Source organism: Polypterus senegalus, chromosome 13 (assembly GCF_016835505.1).
Source record: "Polypterus senegalus isolate Bchr_013 chromosome 13, ASM1683550v1, whole genome shotgun sequence".
Taxonomy (NCBI): Eukaryota; Metazoa; Chordata; class Cladistia; order Polypteriformes; family Polypteridae; genus Polypterus; species Polypterus senegalus.
This window is the reverse complement of record NC_053166.1, coordinates 85,143,295-85,162,864: the sequence shown is the minus strand read 5'-3', so window position 1 is coordinate 85,162,864 and position 19,570 is coordinate 85,143,295. Positions and strand designations below refer to the sequence as shown.

At 36.1% G+C, this 19,570-nt stretch overlaps 1 protein-coding gene across 1 annotated transcript; it reads right to left on the bottom strand.

Annotated features, from left to right (window-relative positions):
* Window positions 1-6,710: 6,710 nt before the first annotated feature.
* Window positions 6,711-8,813, bottom strand: LOC120543314. The gene is made up of 6 exons (XM_039776348.1): window positions 8,716-8,813; window positions 8,457-8,595; window positions 8,248-8,354; window positions 8,035-8,179; window positions 7,771-7,897; window positions 6,711-7,619 (listed from the first exon to the last, which is right to left on the bottom strand). The coding sequence occupies exons 1-6, from the start codon at window positions 8,811-8,813 to the stop codon at window positions 7,516-7,518; spliced, it is 720 nt and encodes a 239-aa protein (XP_039632282.1). The 3' UTR covers window positions 6,711-7,515.
* Window positions 8,814-19,570: the final 10,757 nt, after the last annotated feature.

The window sequence follows — 19,570 nt, the reverse complement described above, 5'->3', positions numbered from 1 at the left end:
TGTATGTATATATGTGTATATGTATAGATATGTATGTATATATATATATATATATGTTTATGTGTGTGTGTAAATATATATATATATATATATATATATATATATATATATATATATATATATATATATATGACAACAACACTCATCACTCACAACAGTGACAAAACAATTACATTGACAATCAGGTTACGTTATTTTCAAAATGTTTCCTTTTCTTTTCATTGCTTCTTTAACACACTACTTCTCCGCTGCGAAGCGCGGGTATTTTGCTAGTATATATATATACATACTATGAGGGTCCGTTCAGGAAAAAAGATTGGCTCGTAAATATATACATTGGTTCAGATACATTGGTTTGAATACATCCGTTCAGATATATATTTTGGTTCAAATATATACATTGGTTGGGAAATATTGGTTGAGATATATACATCGGTTTGAATAAATCCGGTCAGATAAATACATTGGTTTACATACATTGGTTGAGATATATATAAATTGGTTTGCATAGATCCGTTCTAATATATATACATTGGTTGAGATACATCCGTTCAGATATATACATTGGTTTGAATACATCCGTTCAAATATATACATTGGTTGAGATATATATATATTGGTTGATATACATTGGCTTAAATGTATATATTGATTAAAATAGATTGTTTTAGATATATACATTGGTTCAGATACATCTGTTCTGATATATATATTGGTTCAGATAGATCCGTTCTGATATATATATTGGTTCAGATAGATCCGTTCAGATATATACATTGGTTGGGATTTATGGGCAGGCACAACGCGGCCACCCATGTTTAGCATCTCCCTTTCACTTCATCATTGCTTCAACACTGTTGTAATTGTTGCTCACATTTTATACAAGTAGCATATGCCTGTCTGTCGCGCTTTGTTTCATAAGCCCTCTTGGTTGGGGGTCCTCGATTTCAAAGCACTTTTTTCCTTTCATTATTTAAAACACTTGCACAGATACCCGCCTCTTCGCCTCGCTCCATCCCGCCCCGGCTCATTGTACCCGCCTTACTCGCTCCCTCTTGTCCCACCTATGACAGATTTTCTCTCAAAAGCAAAGTTACCAGAAAGCATTAATCGCAACCACAGTACGTCCCATTTTTTCACCTCATGAGATGCTGGATTATCATTGGTGGAAAGCCGCCCGGTGATATCTGTTATTCCGTATTGGCAGCATTTCATTAAAGGGCGATCTGCTTCATCAAGGAACTTAGTCCTGTTTGCTGAAAGGATGTTATGGAGGAAAACACTGGAGTTGCTCTTTTTCTTTAAATGTTGATCAGGGATCAAAATGACCAGAATATTCCCGCTTCACAAATAACTGATGTTTAACTGTTTTTATAGTAAAACTAATAAAACCACACACAAGCACGTACACGCTCACACACACACTCACAAATCGTGGGTCGCACGTACTACTGATTAAGTGTATCTGTCAAGAACGATTATTTTTTCACCCCATAAAACAGATTCTTCTCAAAAGCTGAGTTACCAGGAAGCATTGATAGCATTCGCAGTACCTCCCATTTTTTCACCTCAACAGACACTGGTTTATCATTGACCGAAAGCCGCCCGGTGATTTCTGTTATTCCGTATTGGCAGCATTTCATTAAAGGGTGATCTGTTTCAGCAAGGAACTTAGTCCTGTTTGCTGAAAGGATGTTATGGAGGAAAACACTGGAATAGCGCTGAATGTTTATCAGTGATCAGGGACCAGAATGATCAGAATATTCCTGCTTCACAAATAACTGATGTCTATTTTTATTGTAAAACTGAGAAAACCACACACACGCGTGTACACAACACAAACACTCAAACTCACAAATCGTGGGTCGCACACACTACCGATTAAGTGTATCTGTCACGGATGATCATTTTTTTTCACCCAATAAAACTTTAGTTTGTCAAAGTCAGAAAGCAGCGCGGTGATTTCTATTATTCCTTATTGACAGCATTTAATTTAAAGATGATTCACGTCAACAACGTGAAAGAGTCTCTTATTTTGACAGGGCGAAATTTTTTTAGGCTTAAGCATTTTTGATTGACTTACAAAAGAAAATAGTTATTACTTACCCTCTTTGCTTCAAATTGGCTTTTTAAAAACCCTTTTTGATATCATTTATTTATGACAGTATAAAATAAAAAAAGTGCTCACAGGAAGAGGTGGTTATAAGAGTAAATTGCTGACTCGCAGTTAAATGATCACTGGTTTGTGTCCTGGGGGATTCTTTTCTGTTCTTTTATTTATTTATTTATTTTTACAAATTGCTTTGAGCAGTAAGAAAGGCGCTATAAAAACGTAAGGAATTAATAACAATAATAATAATAGTAGTAGTAATATTAATATTATTATACGTGTGAATGCATGATCAAATTCAGCCGCTGCGTAGAGGGGTATGAATAGGGACAATACAACGAGTTCATTGAAATAATTACACAGCAAGGTGCACACGCAATGCAAACATAATGTGTATATTATTGAAGTAAAGGTTCATATAAATTAATTATATACAACTTTTTAACAAGTGGAGAGATGTCAACTGGTTAAAATGCACGAAATTATACATGTATTGCTTTATAGTCCACACATAGTGTATGTATATTATTAAAATAATGATATAAAAATCTTATAAAATGGTATAGAATCTGCGTCATAGATTTATGTTGTGTCAAATTTCTTCAAAGAAGTTTTTACTTATTCTGCTTTAAAAAATCTTACGGCAAACATGTGAACCTTTGAAAATCGCTGATCTTAATCAATTTGTTTTAACGCATGCTTCGTGCAAAATGCTGTCATATCTGTTTGTAAACATGCACACGCAGCGATGTCCTGATGTCTGCATTCTAAGGCTGCAGGTAAATTAAACGCTATTGACGTTTTACTGGGGTGCTCTGTGATTGAGAGCGAACACTAAACTTTGTTAAAATGATATCGAAAAATTGTTGTGTTGTGTTTTCAGTCGTTTTGCCGTGTTTACTGTTCTGTTACCAAAAAAATTCTTCAACGGGGCTCATCAACAAAGAAACGTGGATAGTAAGATTTAGTAAAATATCAGTAATAATAATACATTGCTCGACATCCAGTAACACTTTACAAAGACATTTAAAAGACAGCTCGTTAAAATAAATGTAGCAATCCATTGTCATGCTATAAGTGACAGCTTGCTCTTAAACATTTACAAAGGTGGTTTTTCCTGGGAATAAAAACGGAGAAAAAAATCCACGGGAAATGTTTTGTTGTTGAACTCAAATTTTACCTCCGCCATGTGAGTCATTAAAACTATTGGAATGAAAACGCATGTGTCATCCACTGGTCGGGACGCTCGTTTTCCATGGCTGCTGTAGAGACGTAAAATGTGTGCCCTCTGACTGCTAATTACAAAATGAACACCGGAGAGGTAAAAATATGTAAAATTGATTTTAAAAGGTCGTAGGTATAGTTTTCTATCTATGGCGTTATTTCAGTGCCACTATTCTGAGCGCACGTAAAAAAATATTGCAAGTGCAAGTGTTGCATTTTGAGGAGAAATTTATTTTGAGCGTACAAAAGCTGAATTTGAGTGAACAAAATTCATTGCTGCGTGCAAAAAATGTATTTCAGTGTTTGCACTTATCCATATACACACACACAATAGCACCCCCTCTCGCTCAGTTTTTTCATTTGCGCTTGCTTGCAATGTGTTGCTTGCGCTCACAACATTCTCTGCTGCAAGCGCTCAACTCTCTGTACACCGTTATAAGTGTGCCACAAAACCAACCAATCACAGACTTGGTTTCAAAAATTCTGATTGGCTCTTACGGTCTCCAATCAGCTCACTAGCTGCTGCATTCCGGAAACAGTCCGAAATGTAGCTAAATCCAGCTAAACTCAATTAAACCCCAATTTGCGGATAATATCTTTAATTATTTTATTTTAAAATATATTATTTGTTAAGACTATCGTTGGTGTAGTATAATGTAGTTGCATTATACAACCATGCCAACTGACTCTCCAAATTATATTTGAGTAGCTCTCTTTTATGTCGTTGAATACTGAACAGCAGCACGAAAACAACATGTCCCGGCCACATGTAAGTAATATAAAATCATTTTGTACATTATTATTCGCTTGATAACTGACGTTAGCTAATTTTCAAACTATGCAAACTTGCAAAATGATGTACCTCATGTAGTTCGTTTTATGGGTTGTTTATTTTTGTCTGAGATACGTCATTTCATTGTATTTTTCTAACTACTTGTCCATGTTTGCTGCTTTTAACAGGACATACTGAGACAGCAAATGATGCATAGACTCCTCTCTAAACTGGAAGCTAATTTAAACCAACAACCACTAAATCTGGATTATTTGGAGTTCTTGACTCGTCATGAGCTTGTTCTGTTTGAATCTTTCTCTCAGCAAATAGGTGGTCTGTCAGAGGTTACAGAGGCTCTACAAAATGTTCATCATCTGGTTCAGTGTGAAATTAACATCACCTCTGTGGGAATTATTGAACTGGAAACAGAAGTTGGTCTGGGACCTGGCCACCCCAAAATCGTACTAGAGAGAGAAAAACTGAAGAACTTGTTGGACACTCAGCTGCCAGTCAGCTGCATCGCTAAATGTCTTGGTGTTTCAAGAAGAACAATCTTCAGGAGGATGCAAGAATTTGACTTGTCTGTGAGAGGAACATACAGCACAATGAATGACCAAGAGCTGGACAACATCATATCGGCTATCAAAAATCAGATGCCAAATGCTGGCTATCGAATGGTTCAAGGACATTTGGTTTCTATGGGTCTCCGTGTTCAGTGGTGGAGAATGATGGCCTCCATGCATCGAGTTGATGCTGTTGGGATCTTCACACGGATTACAGAACTAGGCTGTGTTGTGCGAAGAAGCTACTCGGTGCGAGGCCCTCTCTCCCTTGTCCACATAGACACAAATCACAAGCTAATAAGGTAAAATACCCACTTATATAGCTCTAGTAAAAGTTGGGCAGAAAGATGCACGTTATACTTTAAATCTGTTTTAATCAACTTTATCTGATAGGTCTTTCAGTGTGTTTATAATATTTTAAAAAGCACTTCATAGAGTAATATTAAGTAAAAGGATTACAGGATGTGTAACAAAAGCAGTAATATTGTTAATTGTAAATTTTCTTGAGCAATTATTTACAGTTTGTATATCGATATTTTCCATGATAACAAGCCTATCAACACATAATATGGTAAGTGCTCCTGAAAACTTAAAAAAAAAATCATGACAAGGGAACTAAAATATTAAGTCTCATTGAACTTATCCACTTTCACATATAAAAATGTTGGTATTATTTTCAGCACACCTGACAAGTGTCCAGTTTAAATCAGTGGCAAGTTTGCATACTGAAAAATGTATTTTCAATGTCTTACATGTTCTGCAAATCAAGCCTTAGTGAGATTGTTTTCCCTCTGAAACAGGTACAATGTTGTGATCTTTGGTGGAGTGGATGGCTACTCAAGGAAGGTAAAATTTAAACTGTTATGTAGAATATTTGGTAGTTTTGAAATGAGAGCTGTATTAGGTTATTTCTTTATGAACATCAATTATTCAGCAAGCCAACATAGTGGACGATTTGCAATTTAAAAAAAAAATTATAATCAGTTCTTTACAAAAAAAAGGTTCAACTAAAAGGCCATTTTTATTTTTTGATAAGTACTACCAATATTGATGTATAGACTACTCAAGCTTTGAATTATGGTTTTGAACATAGAACCGTACAATGTTCCTTGAACACTTATTATGGAACTGCATTATTAACTGAAAAACTATACATGATCTGAAACCAGATCTTTAATTTTCCATTTGTTTTTACTGCAGGTCCTGTACTTGGATGCAGCAACTAACAACAGGGCAAAACTGCATTCTCATTTTTCCTGAGATCAGCCCAGCTTCACGGCTTGCCATCAAGGTTTAATGCCCTGATCAAATTTATATGCTAGCAACAAGTTTCATTAAAGACAACTTCCTTAAAAATGTATTTTTATCATAGGGTTAGGGCAGATCAAGGAGTAGAAAACCTGGACATTGCACATTTCATGTTTGCCACAAGAGGAACAGGGAGAGCGAGTTTCATATCTGGAAAGAGTGTCCACAATCAGAGGTTAGTCTTTTGATGTTTTTTTTATATTATTATTGACTGCATGGGTAGATTGTTGTAGCAGTTCTGATATTGATTTAAAGCATATAATACCATAAATCCAAATTCAAATGTATTTACAGAGTAGAACGACTTTGGCGTGATGTCTGGATTGCAGTCACTAGCAAGTACCATGATGTTCTTCACTCACTTGAGGAGGATGGCCTGCTTGACATTTCAGATGTCATTCATCTCTTTGGTGTCCACTACATCTTTGTCCCTCGACTCCGAGCAGATCTTGTCACCTTTGTTGGAGGATGGAATAATCATCCCCTCAGGACAGAAGGTGGTCTCACTCCTGAACAGCTCTGGTGTATGGGACATCTACAAGAGCTGGATGAGGGCGAGAGACTTGAGGTACCAGATCATAATTTTTTGCTCTTCTGAAACTCTGCTCTTCTGAAATTAACATATTAAACACTTGTGGCACATCTGCGAGATGCTTCTGGTGATTTTATACATTCTTGCCTATCAATTACCACTAATGTAAATCACAGTAAGAAGAACATGAAAACAAAGGCATTCTTTTTAAATTGTTGTATTTATTGGAAAAAACGCTTACACAAAATAACATTACTCCCAAAAGTACCTATTCTGGAATAATGACTATTATATATGTTTGTGGATTTGAAGGAGCTTCAGGATCCAGGCATTGACTGGGAGAGTGCTGTACTGCAAGAAGAATCTAACAGCACAGTTGTGGTTGCTGAAATTGAATGCCCACTGGATGAGGAAACCCTTGAGGGACTTCAGAGAACAATTAATCCCTTGGAACATTCAGAATCTTACGGTCGTGACCTGTATATACAATTCTTGCTACTGGTGTCAAACCAACAGTGACACTTAAGATGGACGTGAAAGTCAACGCTCTTTTGTTCTCAAATACTGGATTTCTTTGCTGAAAGATTACAGATTACAATTCAGATTACAAGTAGACAATCAAACAAAGCACTTGCTTAATATCTATCAACGTAGGACCCTACACAAAGTTTTGAAGTCTTATCATTTTCATGAAACAGCTACGAACATCTTAACAGCTAATGTTTAGAAACATTTTTACTCATTTAGTTTCCAAATTACAAGACAACAATGTGTTAAACTCTGTGGAATCCACCACCATATCTAACTGCTGCACTCATTATGGTTTTAAACATTGTGTACGTGTCCAGATGCTGCACTGGAAAAGTCACAGTACAAGTGCATGCACTCACAACTGGGTAACAAATTGAGTGATCTCCCAGCCGCTCCTTACATTCGTGGTCAAACTTGCATGTTATTTTGAAATGTCTCTTTTCATCAGGAAGGATGGGAACATGGGACTGGCCGGTCATCCACTGGAGCACATGCTGGACAGCAAGAGACTCTGATTTTTCACCACCTGCACCGCCTGTGTTTCCATCTGTGATGTTTGAAAATGTTTCTGAAGTTTTTCTAAATAAAAAGCAATCTGGATTACAATGTTTTAAATTAACAACTAAGAATACTTCCTAGTGCCCTGTATGTTAAAGCAAAAATATTTAACAGATGCATACGGTATATATACACAATACTATAGGTATATACAGCTAATACTATATAGTACCTGATGCTTCAATCTCCTGCGAGAAATCTTGCAAAAAATCTATGATCTTCCTCTCAGTTCTCTCCCTAGATGTCCCCTTTTCACTGAAATGTGGTTGGCAGCTCATCATAATGAAATCAGCGTCTGGCTGTAAATAAGGAAATAAAGTAGATTATATTATAGATATATTGTTCATTCAAAACTAATAAATAAATACAGGATAACTACAGTACAGATAAGTGGACTGTCTTCGGATCAGACTGAAGCTGCTATGTTAATACTTACTTTGAGGATTTTCCCAGGCACAAACAAACTGTGGCAAGCTTCAGGATTTACAGCCATCAGGTTCACAAGACCATACAGTTCCATGCCCTTTCTGAGCTGCTGTAGCATTGGAATCAGTCTTGTTGTAGAGTGTAAGACAATGGCACTTAAAGAAAACAAAACAAAATGAAAAACTAGTTGGGGATGGGTTAATGATCTCTCTGACTCGCTTACCGTATCATGCTTTCCTTACTATCCATCTTTATCTGGTTTGTGTATCCACAGGTGACAATTTCATCAGCCCACAACATCAGAGACTGTATGTCTGCTGCATCTTCAACCTGGAAATGTATAATGTGAAAGAGGAAATACAGAAGGTTAAAAGTGTTTAAAAACACCATACTCATAATATATCATGTGCCAGAGCTAAACCAGGTGCTCACTTTGCTGATGAGCAGGGAAGATTCCACATCTGCAACATCCTCCTTAGACAGACAGCTGAAATCAACCTCTCCTGAGCAGAGGAAATTGTAGCACCATTCTTTGAAAAGGCAGGAGATGGGCCTCCTTGGGCGAGGCTGACTGCAATTATTTCACCAACAGTTCTGTGAAGACAAATGATTATAATTCATTTTCAGGTAAAATTTACAAAAATATCGGATGCGTATTAAATGTAATACACAAAGCTTGTATGTAACCAACCTGAAGTTTTCATTATCAAGATCGGTCAGAGAATACTTGGGGTTTTTGCCCTTGTTCTCAGGTCCTTCAAAGAATCTGCTTTCAATACCTGAAATCATGTCTTTCATACAAAAAATATCCGCATTTTTAAGTTATCCATTATTTTTTGACACTAGGACAAAACAGGTAATAGGCAACTCACCACTCAAAACTCTTTCCTAAGTGCTCCTGTATCCACGCCTGCCTCTCCAATGAAAACCACCCTAAGAACACTGGTGGGAGATGCAGATTTTTTTCTCTGCCACTGGAGAATGCCTCTGTCTGGAAGGTCTTCTCTGTCCACACACAACTTAAATTCTGTTGTGGTGTCGACTTGTTGTTCAAGGCAACGCAATACATCTTCCACGCTTAACAAAAACAGGGTAGAAAACATCCTAAGTTCTCAAAGAAAAATAATCATCTTTAGATTAAAAGAGGCTACCACATTAAACTTGATTAGAACTTATCGCAGCATGTTCTGTGCAACAATCTTTAACCATAATTTAAAGTAGTGTGATCATAAAATGTTTTATATGAAATTAAAACCCAGCTATTGTTTAAAAGATCTTACACATAATTTTAACAAATGGTTCTGCATAATAGTGTGTATATGAACTATAATAGAGCAAAGATTACCTGTCTGTTGTGCATACTGAAGTTTGAGTTGGTGTGCATGTAGTTTGGTCATTTTCTTCAGGCACCATGCATTGAAAGCTGTTGACGAAACAAAGTAAAAAAAAATACATATGTTTGCGTGGACTGTTACTGATTAACATTTTTCATAAATGGCTGAAAAAGATTACCTATCCACACACAGACTTGCGTGGACTGTGATCTCATCTTCAGGAAAGTCCTTAGTGCATATTGGACAAATAACCTACAATTTCAAAAAGGGGGTACATGTTATGCATAGTGGGAAAAAGATCATTACCGATACAAAATTTATTGTAGTTACTATGGTTTTTAGTAATTTGCTAGGTTTACCTTGCATTTGCTTTTCACAATGCATAACTCAGATTCCTGCAGAATTAAAACAGTAATTGTGATACTATATTATTTAATTAAAATTGCTCATTTTGACTTCATCAAAATTGTCTCACCTCATCATCAGTCTCATCAGGAGAGAATTTTCCTTTGCGTATTAATGTGTACTGCAAGCATCTGCAGAGGCATAACTTCATTACACTGGTAACATAACTTCTTTGGCATCTTTGAAAAGTGCTGTGAGTCGGGAGGTAGAGGAGATGTGTCTAATGTTTCCTGAAGAGGTACAATGTAAAAGTGGATTTGCCACCTCCTGACACAGCTTTCAGTGTTTTGACAGAATATCCTTCTGTTTCAGGTGGAATTACAGTGAGCTTTACGACCACTGCCACCTTTATTGACAGAAAGATAGCACATACAATCAAGCAGCAAAAGTATCAACTACATAATTCTAATGCAGTATGAGCACGCAAGAATGCCAAAAACACACATAAAAACTGAATTTACAACAAACCTGTTGCCTTATGCAAGAGCCATCCTCCACAAAGATATTCCATTTTTGGAAAGGTTTCTTCCAGAAGTCTTGAAATCTTAGTTAAAAACACAGTTAAGCAGAATGGAACACTAAATGGACTGTGGCATATGATTCAGGCTAAATGCGTCTGCCAATGACTTATTTTAATACTGACTATACAACCTTACCTCTGCATGGTCACCATCTTCTGGAAGAGACACGGTTTGTCTCCCCATGCCAGCTTGTAGGAGTTCAAGCTCCTCAGCTGGCAAAGGAGTGTAGGATGTGTTTTTTGACAGCAAATAAAAACTGAGGCCTGTGGTCTTACTGCCTGCCTTAACAAGCTGTTTAGTAGATGTAAAACATCTCTTTTTACCACGGCTCAAGTTTGATTTGAAATGTCCTGGAAATGATCTGTGTGATGAAAATGCATGAGTTTAAAAATGCAGTGTTGCATAACATAAGGGTTATTGTTTAATAAAGTTATTAAATATGACACCAGTCCTTAATAGCACATTTTAATTTAGAAATCAATGTTGATAAATCGATAAAACAAATAACTGTAACAGAAAAGATTGCAAAACATTTAGAAAAAAAAACACACACACAAAAAAGCTAACACCTTGTCATCTCTTGCTGGATAGTCAGAGTTCTAGGCTCCGGCTGCCCACTCTCTGTTGGCCTCCCTGAAGGATTTGTGGATATGTTGTTAAGCAGCAAAGACACCAGATTTCTTACTGCTGACTCAACTGCACCATTACCCTAAAAAGCATGATTGGGATACACTGCCTCAGTAAGACAACTACGCTGGTAATTACCCATTAGGCTAGCTTAAACTCTACAGCTGCATCTGTAACTACAATTTCACGGCATATTAAACAGAAAGGACAGCAAATTACTAAATTCTCACAAAAAAAAATTAAACTCACCTGATACTGTGGTGTAGTATTATTGGAGCCATTATTTGATTCTGCCATCTCTTCTTTGGCTGCAGAGTAAATCAAAACTCCCTCTATCTGCAAGAAGCGAGGCTGAGTGGACAGTGTTTCCGGTGTCCGGAATGCAGCAGCTAGCGAGCTGATTGGAGACCGTAAGAGCCAATCAGAATTTTTGAAACCAAGTCTGTGATTGGTTGGTTTTGTGGCACACTTATAACGGTGTACAGAGAGTTGAGCGCTCGCAGCAGAGAATGTTGTGAGCGCAAGCAACACATTGCGCAAGCGCAAATGAAAAAACTGAGCGAGAGGGGTGCTATTGTGTGTGTGTATATGGATAAGCGCAAACACTGAAATACATTTTTTGCACGCAGCAATGAATTTTGTTCACTCAAATTCAGCTTTTGTACGCTCAAAATAAATTTCTCTTCAAAATGCAACACTTGCACTTGCAATCTTTTTTTACGTGCGCTCAATATTTTTTTACGTGTGCTCAGAATAGTGGCACTGAAATAACGCCATATCTATCTAATCTTCTCCACTATGTGTCTGCATCCTATCCCCTACAGGGAACACTCATTTCCATGGCTGGAGCAGATCCATGGGCTTGTGTGCACCCTGTCTGCTGCTTTCAAAATGAACCCTGGATAACTAATATTATCTGAAATCCATGGTAAAAGATTGATGAAAGTCTTCTACATCACTTTCAAGTCTACTGTGTCCCATTGTCCTCTCCACTCAAAGGGACACTCACTTCTACAACTGAGCTTTTGCCTCAAAGTTGTGAGCCCCAAGTGTTGCTTGCAGAATAAACATTAGACAATTGTTATTGGATTGGCTGTTTATTTCATTATATTAATATTAATTTATTTATTCATTCAGCCTCTGTTAAAAAAAAGAAGCACATTTTCCCTTAGATGACAAGTTCTATCTACCTATCTATCTGAAATATATGAGACTTGGAAAAATTAATATTATTTGTCAAATGAAGTACCAAATATCCACTGATACACATTTGTAGGACAAGTCAATTAAAGAGTCTGACAAACAGCAACTGAGATATTAAAACATTTTATTGAATCTGTTTTGACAATTATAGTCTTTTAATTAAAATAATGATTATAATTATCAGAAAACATAGCCATTTTAATGTCAGCATAAAACCAGGCCAGTAACATCTTTGTGAAATAATATCAGCAGTTTTATAAATTCCAGAATGTACACCAATAGCACTGTCATGAACTTCCTTACAAGTATCCTTTGTCTCCTAAACTCAACAAATAACTTTTCATGTTGCCCTGCTTGTCTTTTTTGACATTAGTAAAGGTCATCCCTTTGAAAAAATGATATTCACGCAGCAATTAATAATATGGTTATAATTTTAAAACACTTCAAACAAACCTGCAAAATGTACATTTTCTTTGTTTAAGTTGACTTCTTCAATGGAACTAACACTTACAACATGGGGCACTACAACACACATACACAAATATCTTTTAGTATTGTTTTAAGATAGCCTTGAAAATTGTTAGTATCTGTCCTCTATCCAAGCCACCCATTTACAAAAAAGATTTACAGGCTTGGGCCAGAGGACAAAAAATGAAACGGAAAGAAATGCCAGTCTTGTGCTTGCCACATTGACACTCGCTCATACTGCTACAGTTTAAATGTGCCATCCAACCTAATGCCAACTCTTTCAGATGGGTAGTAAAACCCAGAAAATGTATTAATGGATACAGGAAAAAAGTTCAAAGACTTATTCTGACAGTGAACAAGTTGGGGATTGTTGATCTGTGTAGTGGCAGTAAAAAATCAAAAAAACAAGAAAATCATATATATATGATTATATAATGATTAATTTATGAAAACTCCATAGAATACTTTCTAATACATGTTTTTCCTTCAACAGTCATGCTAATGTCAGAATTTGTGTGTTTTATCACCTATATTTTGTGCACATATTGAAGCTGTTTTATGGAAAACTCAAGCACACGAGTAAATAATTATCAGCAGATACAATTTAAATGTATATTTGCAGTATATACTGTATCCTGAAATGCCAAATTAGAAATGAGAAGATGATGAAAAGTTATTTTTTGCTTAATATACTTTAAACAAAATGATCACAAAATTTCCTAATCAGTTTGACATTGTTGGTACCCTAGAGTGGCACATATCTTAGAAGAAGTCCTATCAGGTTTATTTGGATTTTAAAAAACCTAAATAATAATAATAATAATATCTTACATATATATAGCATTTTTCTGGCTACTCACAGTGATTTTCATAGACATACTTAAAAAAAGCCAGTGTAAGCCCTTTAATTAGTGGATGAGTAAGGACATAGTAAACAAAAAAGTGATATAGAAGACTTCCTTCAATCTACTTAAATAAACTGTGGAAAGTTTTGTAATTCCAGTATTAATTTACAAGCAGAAGCCAGGGGGTACACATTTCTACAGCATAGACCAAGCTGTGGAAATAAGTGTCTCCTCTGCTAGAAGGGATTAAGAGACACAGTCGATATGAAAACGTTATAAAAGACTGTCTGATAGGCTTATTAAAGAAACTGTTCACAATTTTAACTACCTGGTGTTCATTTTGTAATGGACCACTGCAGATGAGGGATGCCACAGGCTGCTAAAAGTTTTTTAAATACATTTGATGAGTTTTAATCTCCCATGAAAACGGTGCACAGAACTCCTATGTGTTTTATAGGATAATTGCACCTGCTGTGAAAATGAGATTCCTCTCCAATGTACAGGGGTGAAAGGGTGGGTGTGATAGGAAATTTATTTATTTATATAGAACTATATTTTATTCCAATAGTTTTAATGACTCATATGGCGGAGGTGAAATTTGAGTTCAACAACAAAACATTTCCCGTGAATTTTTTTCTCCTTTTTTATTCCCAGGAAAAACCACCTGTGTAAATGTTTTAAGAGCAAGCTGTCACTTATAGTATGACAATGGATTGCTACATTTATTTTAACGAGCTGTCTTTTAAATGTCTTTGTAAAGTGTTACTGGGTGTCGAGCAATGTATTATTATTACTGATATTTTACTAAATCTTACTATCCACGTTTCTTTGTTGATGAGCCCCGTTGAAGAATTTTTTGGTAACAGAACAGTAAACACGCCAAAATGACTGAAAACACAACTGACGACTGGTATTTTTCAATATCATTTTAACAAAGTTTAGTGTTCGCTCTCAATCACAGAGCACCCCGGTAAAACGTCAATAGCGTTTAATAAACCTGCAGCCTTAGAACGCAGACATCAGGACATCAACAGATATGACAGAATTTTGTATGGAGCATGCGTTAAAACAAATTGATTAAGATCAGTGATTTTCAAAGGTTCACATGTTTGCCGTAAGATTTTTTAAAGCAAAATAATTAAAAACTTCTTTGAAGAAATTTGACACAACATAAGTCTACGACACAGATTCTATACCATTTTATAGGATTTTTATATCATTATTTTAATAATATACATACATTATGTGTGGACTATAAAGCAATACATGTATAATTTCGTGCATTTTAACCAGTTGACATCTCTCAACTTGTTAAAAAGTTGTATATAATTAATTTATATGAACCTTTACTTCAGTAATATACGCATTATGTGTGCACCTTGCTGTGTAATTATTTCAATGAACTCGTGGTATTGTCCCTATTCATACCCCACTACGCAGCGGCTGAATTTGATCCTGCATTCACACGTATAATTAATAATAATATTACTACTACTATTATTATTGTTATTAATTCCTTACGTTTTTATAGCGCCTTTCTTACTACTCAAAGCAATTTGTAAAAATAAATAAATAAATAAAATAACAGAAAAGAATCCCCCAGGACACAAACCAGTGATCATTTAACTGCGAGTCAGCAATTTACTCTTATAACCACCTCTTCCTGTTAGATACGCGCATTCTAATTTTGAGCACTACTTTTTTTATTTTATACTGTCGTAAATAAATTATATCAAAAAGGTTTTTTAAAAAGCCAATTTGAAGCAAAGAGGGTAAATAATAACTATTTTCTTTTGTAAGTCAATCAAAAATGCTTAAGCCTAAAAAAAGTTCGCCCTGTCAAAATAAGAGACTCTTTCACGTTGTTGACATGAATCATCTTTAAATTAAATGCTGCCAATAAGGAATAATAGAAATCACCTCTCTGCTTTCTGACTTTGACAAACTAAAGTTTTATTGGGTGAAAAAAGTGATAATCCGTGACAGATACACTTAATCAGTAGTGTGTGCGACCCACGATTTGTGAGTTTGGGTGTTTGTGTTGTGTACGCGTGTGTGTGTGGTTTTCTCAGTTTTACAATAAAAACAAACATCAGTTATTTGTGAAGCAGGAATATTCTGATCATTCTGGTCCCTGATCACTGATAAACATTCAGAAGAAACAGCGCTATTCCAGTGTTTTCCTCCATAACATCCTTTCAGCAAACAGGACTAAGTTCCTTGCTGAAACAGATCGCCCTTTAATGAAATGCTGCCAATATGGAATAACAGAAATCACCGGGCAGCTTTCGGTCAATGATAAACCAGCGTCTGTTGAGGTGAAAAAATGGGAGGTACTGCGGATGCTATCAATGCTTCCTGGTAACTCAGCTTTTGAGAAGAATCTGTTTTATGGGGTGAAAAAATAATCGCCCTTGACAGATACGCTTAATCAGTAGTACGTGCGACCCACGATTTGTGAGTGTGTGTGAGCGTGTGTGAGCGTGTACATGCTTGTGTGTGGTTATGTTAGTTTTAAAACTGTGGTTACGATTAATGCTTTCTGGTAACTCTGCTTTTGAGAGAAAATTTGTCATGGGTGGGACAAGAGCGAGCGAGTGAGGCGGGTACAATGAGCCGGGGCGGGACGGAGCGAGGCGGGTATCTGTGCAAGTGTTTTAAATAATGAAAGGAAAAAAAGTGCTTTGAAATCGAGGACCCCCAACCAAGAGGGCTTATGAAACAAAACGCGACAGACAGGTGTATGCTACTTGTATAAAATGTGCACAATTACAACAGTGTTCAAGCAATGATGAAGCGAAAGAAAGATGCTAAACATGGGTGGCCTCGTTGTGCTTGCCCATAAATCCCAACCAATGTATATATCTGAACGGATCTATCTGAACCAATGTATATATCTAAACCAATCTGTTTTAACCAATATATATATTTAAACCAATGTACTGTATATCAACCAATATATATATCTCAACCAATGTATATATCTGAACGGATGTATCTCAACCAATGTATATATATTAGAACGGATCTATGCAAACCAATTTATATATATCTCAACCAATGTATCTAAACCAATGTATACAGTGGTGTCAAAAACTATTTGCCCCCTTCCTGATTTCTTATTCTTTTGTATGTTTGTCACACAAAATGTTTTTGATCATCAAACACATTTAACCATTAGTCAAATATAACACAAGTAAACACAAAATGCAGTTTTTAAATGATGGTTTTTATTATTTAGGGAGAAAAAATCCAAACCTACATGGCCCTGTGTGACAAAGTAATTGCCCCTGAACCTAATAACTGGTTGGGCCTCCCTTAGCAGCAATAACTGCAATCAAGCGTTTGCGATAACTTGCAATGAGTCTTTTACAACACTCTGGAGGAATTTTAGCCCACTCATCTTTGCAGAATTGTTGTAATTCCGCTTTATTTGAGGGTTTTCTAGCATGAACCGCCTTTTTAAGGTCATGCCATAGCATCTCAATTGGATTCAGGTCAGGACTTTGACTAGGCCACTCCAAAGTCTTCATTTTGGATTTCTTCATCCATTCAGAGGTGGATTTGCTGGTGTGTTTTGGGTCATTGTCCTGTTGCAGCACCCATCACACGACCACCACCATATTTTACTGTTGGTATGATGTTCTTTTTCTGAAATGCTGTGTACCTTTTACGCAAGATGTAACGGGACATTTGCCTTCCAAAAAGTTCAACTTTTGTCTCATCAGTCCACAAGGTATTTTCCCAAAAGTCTTGGCAATCATTGAGATGTTTCTTAGCAAAATTGAGACGAGCCCTAATGTTCTTTTTGCTTAACAGTGGTTTGTGTCTTGGAAATCTGCCATGCAGGCCATTTTTGCCCAGTCTGTGTCTTATGGTGGAGTCGTGAACACTGACCTTAATTGAGGCAAGTGAGGCCTGCAGTTCTTTAGACGTTGTCCTGGGGTCTTTTGTGACCTCTCGGATGAGTCGTCTCTGCGCTCTTGGGGTAATTTTGGTTGGCAAGCCACTCCTGGAAAGGTTCACCACTGTTCCATGTTTTTGCCATTTGTGGATAATGGCTTTCACTGTGGTTCGCTGGAGTCCCAAAGCTTTAGAAATGGCTTTATAACCTTTACCAGACTGATAGATCTCAATTACTTCTGTTCTCATTTGTTCCTGAATTTCTTTGGATCTTGGCATGATGTCTAGCTTTTGAGGTGCTTTTGGTCTACTTCTCTGTGTCAGGTAGCTCCTATTTAAGTGATTTCTTGATTGAAACAGGTGTGGCAGTAATCAGGCCTGGGGGTGGCTACGGAAATTGAACTCAGGTGTGATACACCACAGTTAGGTTATTTTTTAACAAGGGGGCAATTACTTTTTCACACAGGGCCATGTAGGTTTGGATTTTTTTTCTCCCTAAATAATAAAAACCATCATTTAAAAACTGCATTTTGTGTTTACTTGTGTTATATTTGACTAATGGTTAAATGTGTTTGATGATCAGAAACATTTTGTGTGACAAATATGCAAAAGAATAAGAAATCAGGAAGGGGGCAAGTAGTTTTTCACACCACTGTATATTTGAACCGAAATATATATCAGAACGGATGTATTAAAACCAATGTATATATTCAAACCAATGTATCCGAACCGATATATATATATATCTGAACCAATGTATATATTTACGAACCAATCTTTTTTTCTATTTAAATTTTAAATATAAGTAATTTTTATTTAGTCGACAGAAATATGTTTGGTAGGAATGTAAGTTAAATTTAGTCATCATTGTATAAATTTTTCTTCACCATAGAAATTTAAAGACTAAATTCAACTTACATTCCTACCAAACATATTTCTGTCGACTAAATAGAACCTACTTATATCCAAATTCGAGCTATTGAGCTGTCGTCTGCCTGCCTGAATAAGTCACCCTCGCTTCGCGCTTACTTTTTTACCGTTCATTTAATCATGGCTAGTCACGAAAAAATTAGAAAATGGAAGGAGGATTACACTGAGTATGGCTTTACCAAAACAATTATTGATGGCGAATAAAGTATCCATATTAATAAAGCTTCAATTGGTGATCTGTTTTTCTGCATTAACCTCATATTTTTTCAAACTTCTTCTCAAACCAAGGGGGTGCGAAGGTTAAATGAATCGGGAAGCGCTGATATATATATATATATTTAATATATTTAAATAGTTTTACTTTCAAATAATGCAAACTATGCGGTACGTGTTTCGCCCTGATTCTGGGCTCATCAAGCGTACACACTCACTGCACCCCATCTCGGGAATCGAACCTTGGACGTCAGGCTAAAGCCTCTTGTGTTGTGCCACGGCGTGTGATTCGTTTATTTGACAGTATGTAGATTGGGGTGTATATATATATATTTTTGTTTTTGTTTTTTGAACTTTTTTGTTTTGCATCATTTAATACTTTAGAATTCATATTTTCTTCTGGCACAGTATGTTAAACCAAATGCTTTTTTTAGTTTGCCTTCATAAAATATATAGTACCTGATAATATAACACAATGATTTGAGTTTGAATCCTGGCCCAGACTATGTCCATGTAAAGTTTGCATGTTCTCCCAGGGTTCTGGTTGACCTGCCATGTCCCAAATATTTGTTTTAGTCAGTGTTTTCCCCATTTGTGTAAATGACATCCTGTGGTTTTAAGTTTGACAATAGATAGATAGACAGATAGATAGATTTCCCATAATGTCCCGAGTCATGTTCCACGTATATAACATGCATTGCAATCATATGGCATAATAGTAACCAGACACACAAAATGGCAGTGCACACAAAAGTAAATACACAAAAAAACTGTATTCAAACCAAAATAGTTCTGATGATCACATCACTGTCATAACAGTAAAATTAAAAATTAACTATAAAGCAAAACTGGAAAGTTATTATATTCTTAACAGACTTGTACCATAACATGTATGTGTTATGTGTGTGTCTTTATTATCTATCTATCCATCCATCCATCCATTGTAAGAGGGAAATGTATCTTTTTACAGAAGCTCAACAGATATTATAACCAACAAAGAGCATCAACCCCCTTAAAAATACATACTAAAATTATAAAAAACACACACACACTTCTTTCACGGATAATCATAAGAGAGCAGTCACAATGAAGCATTG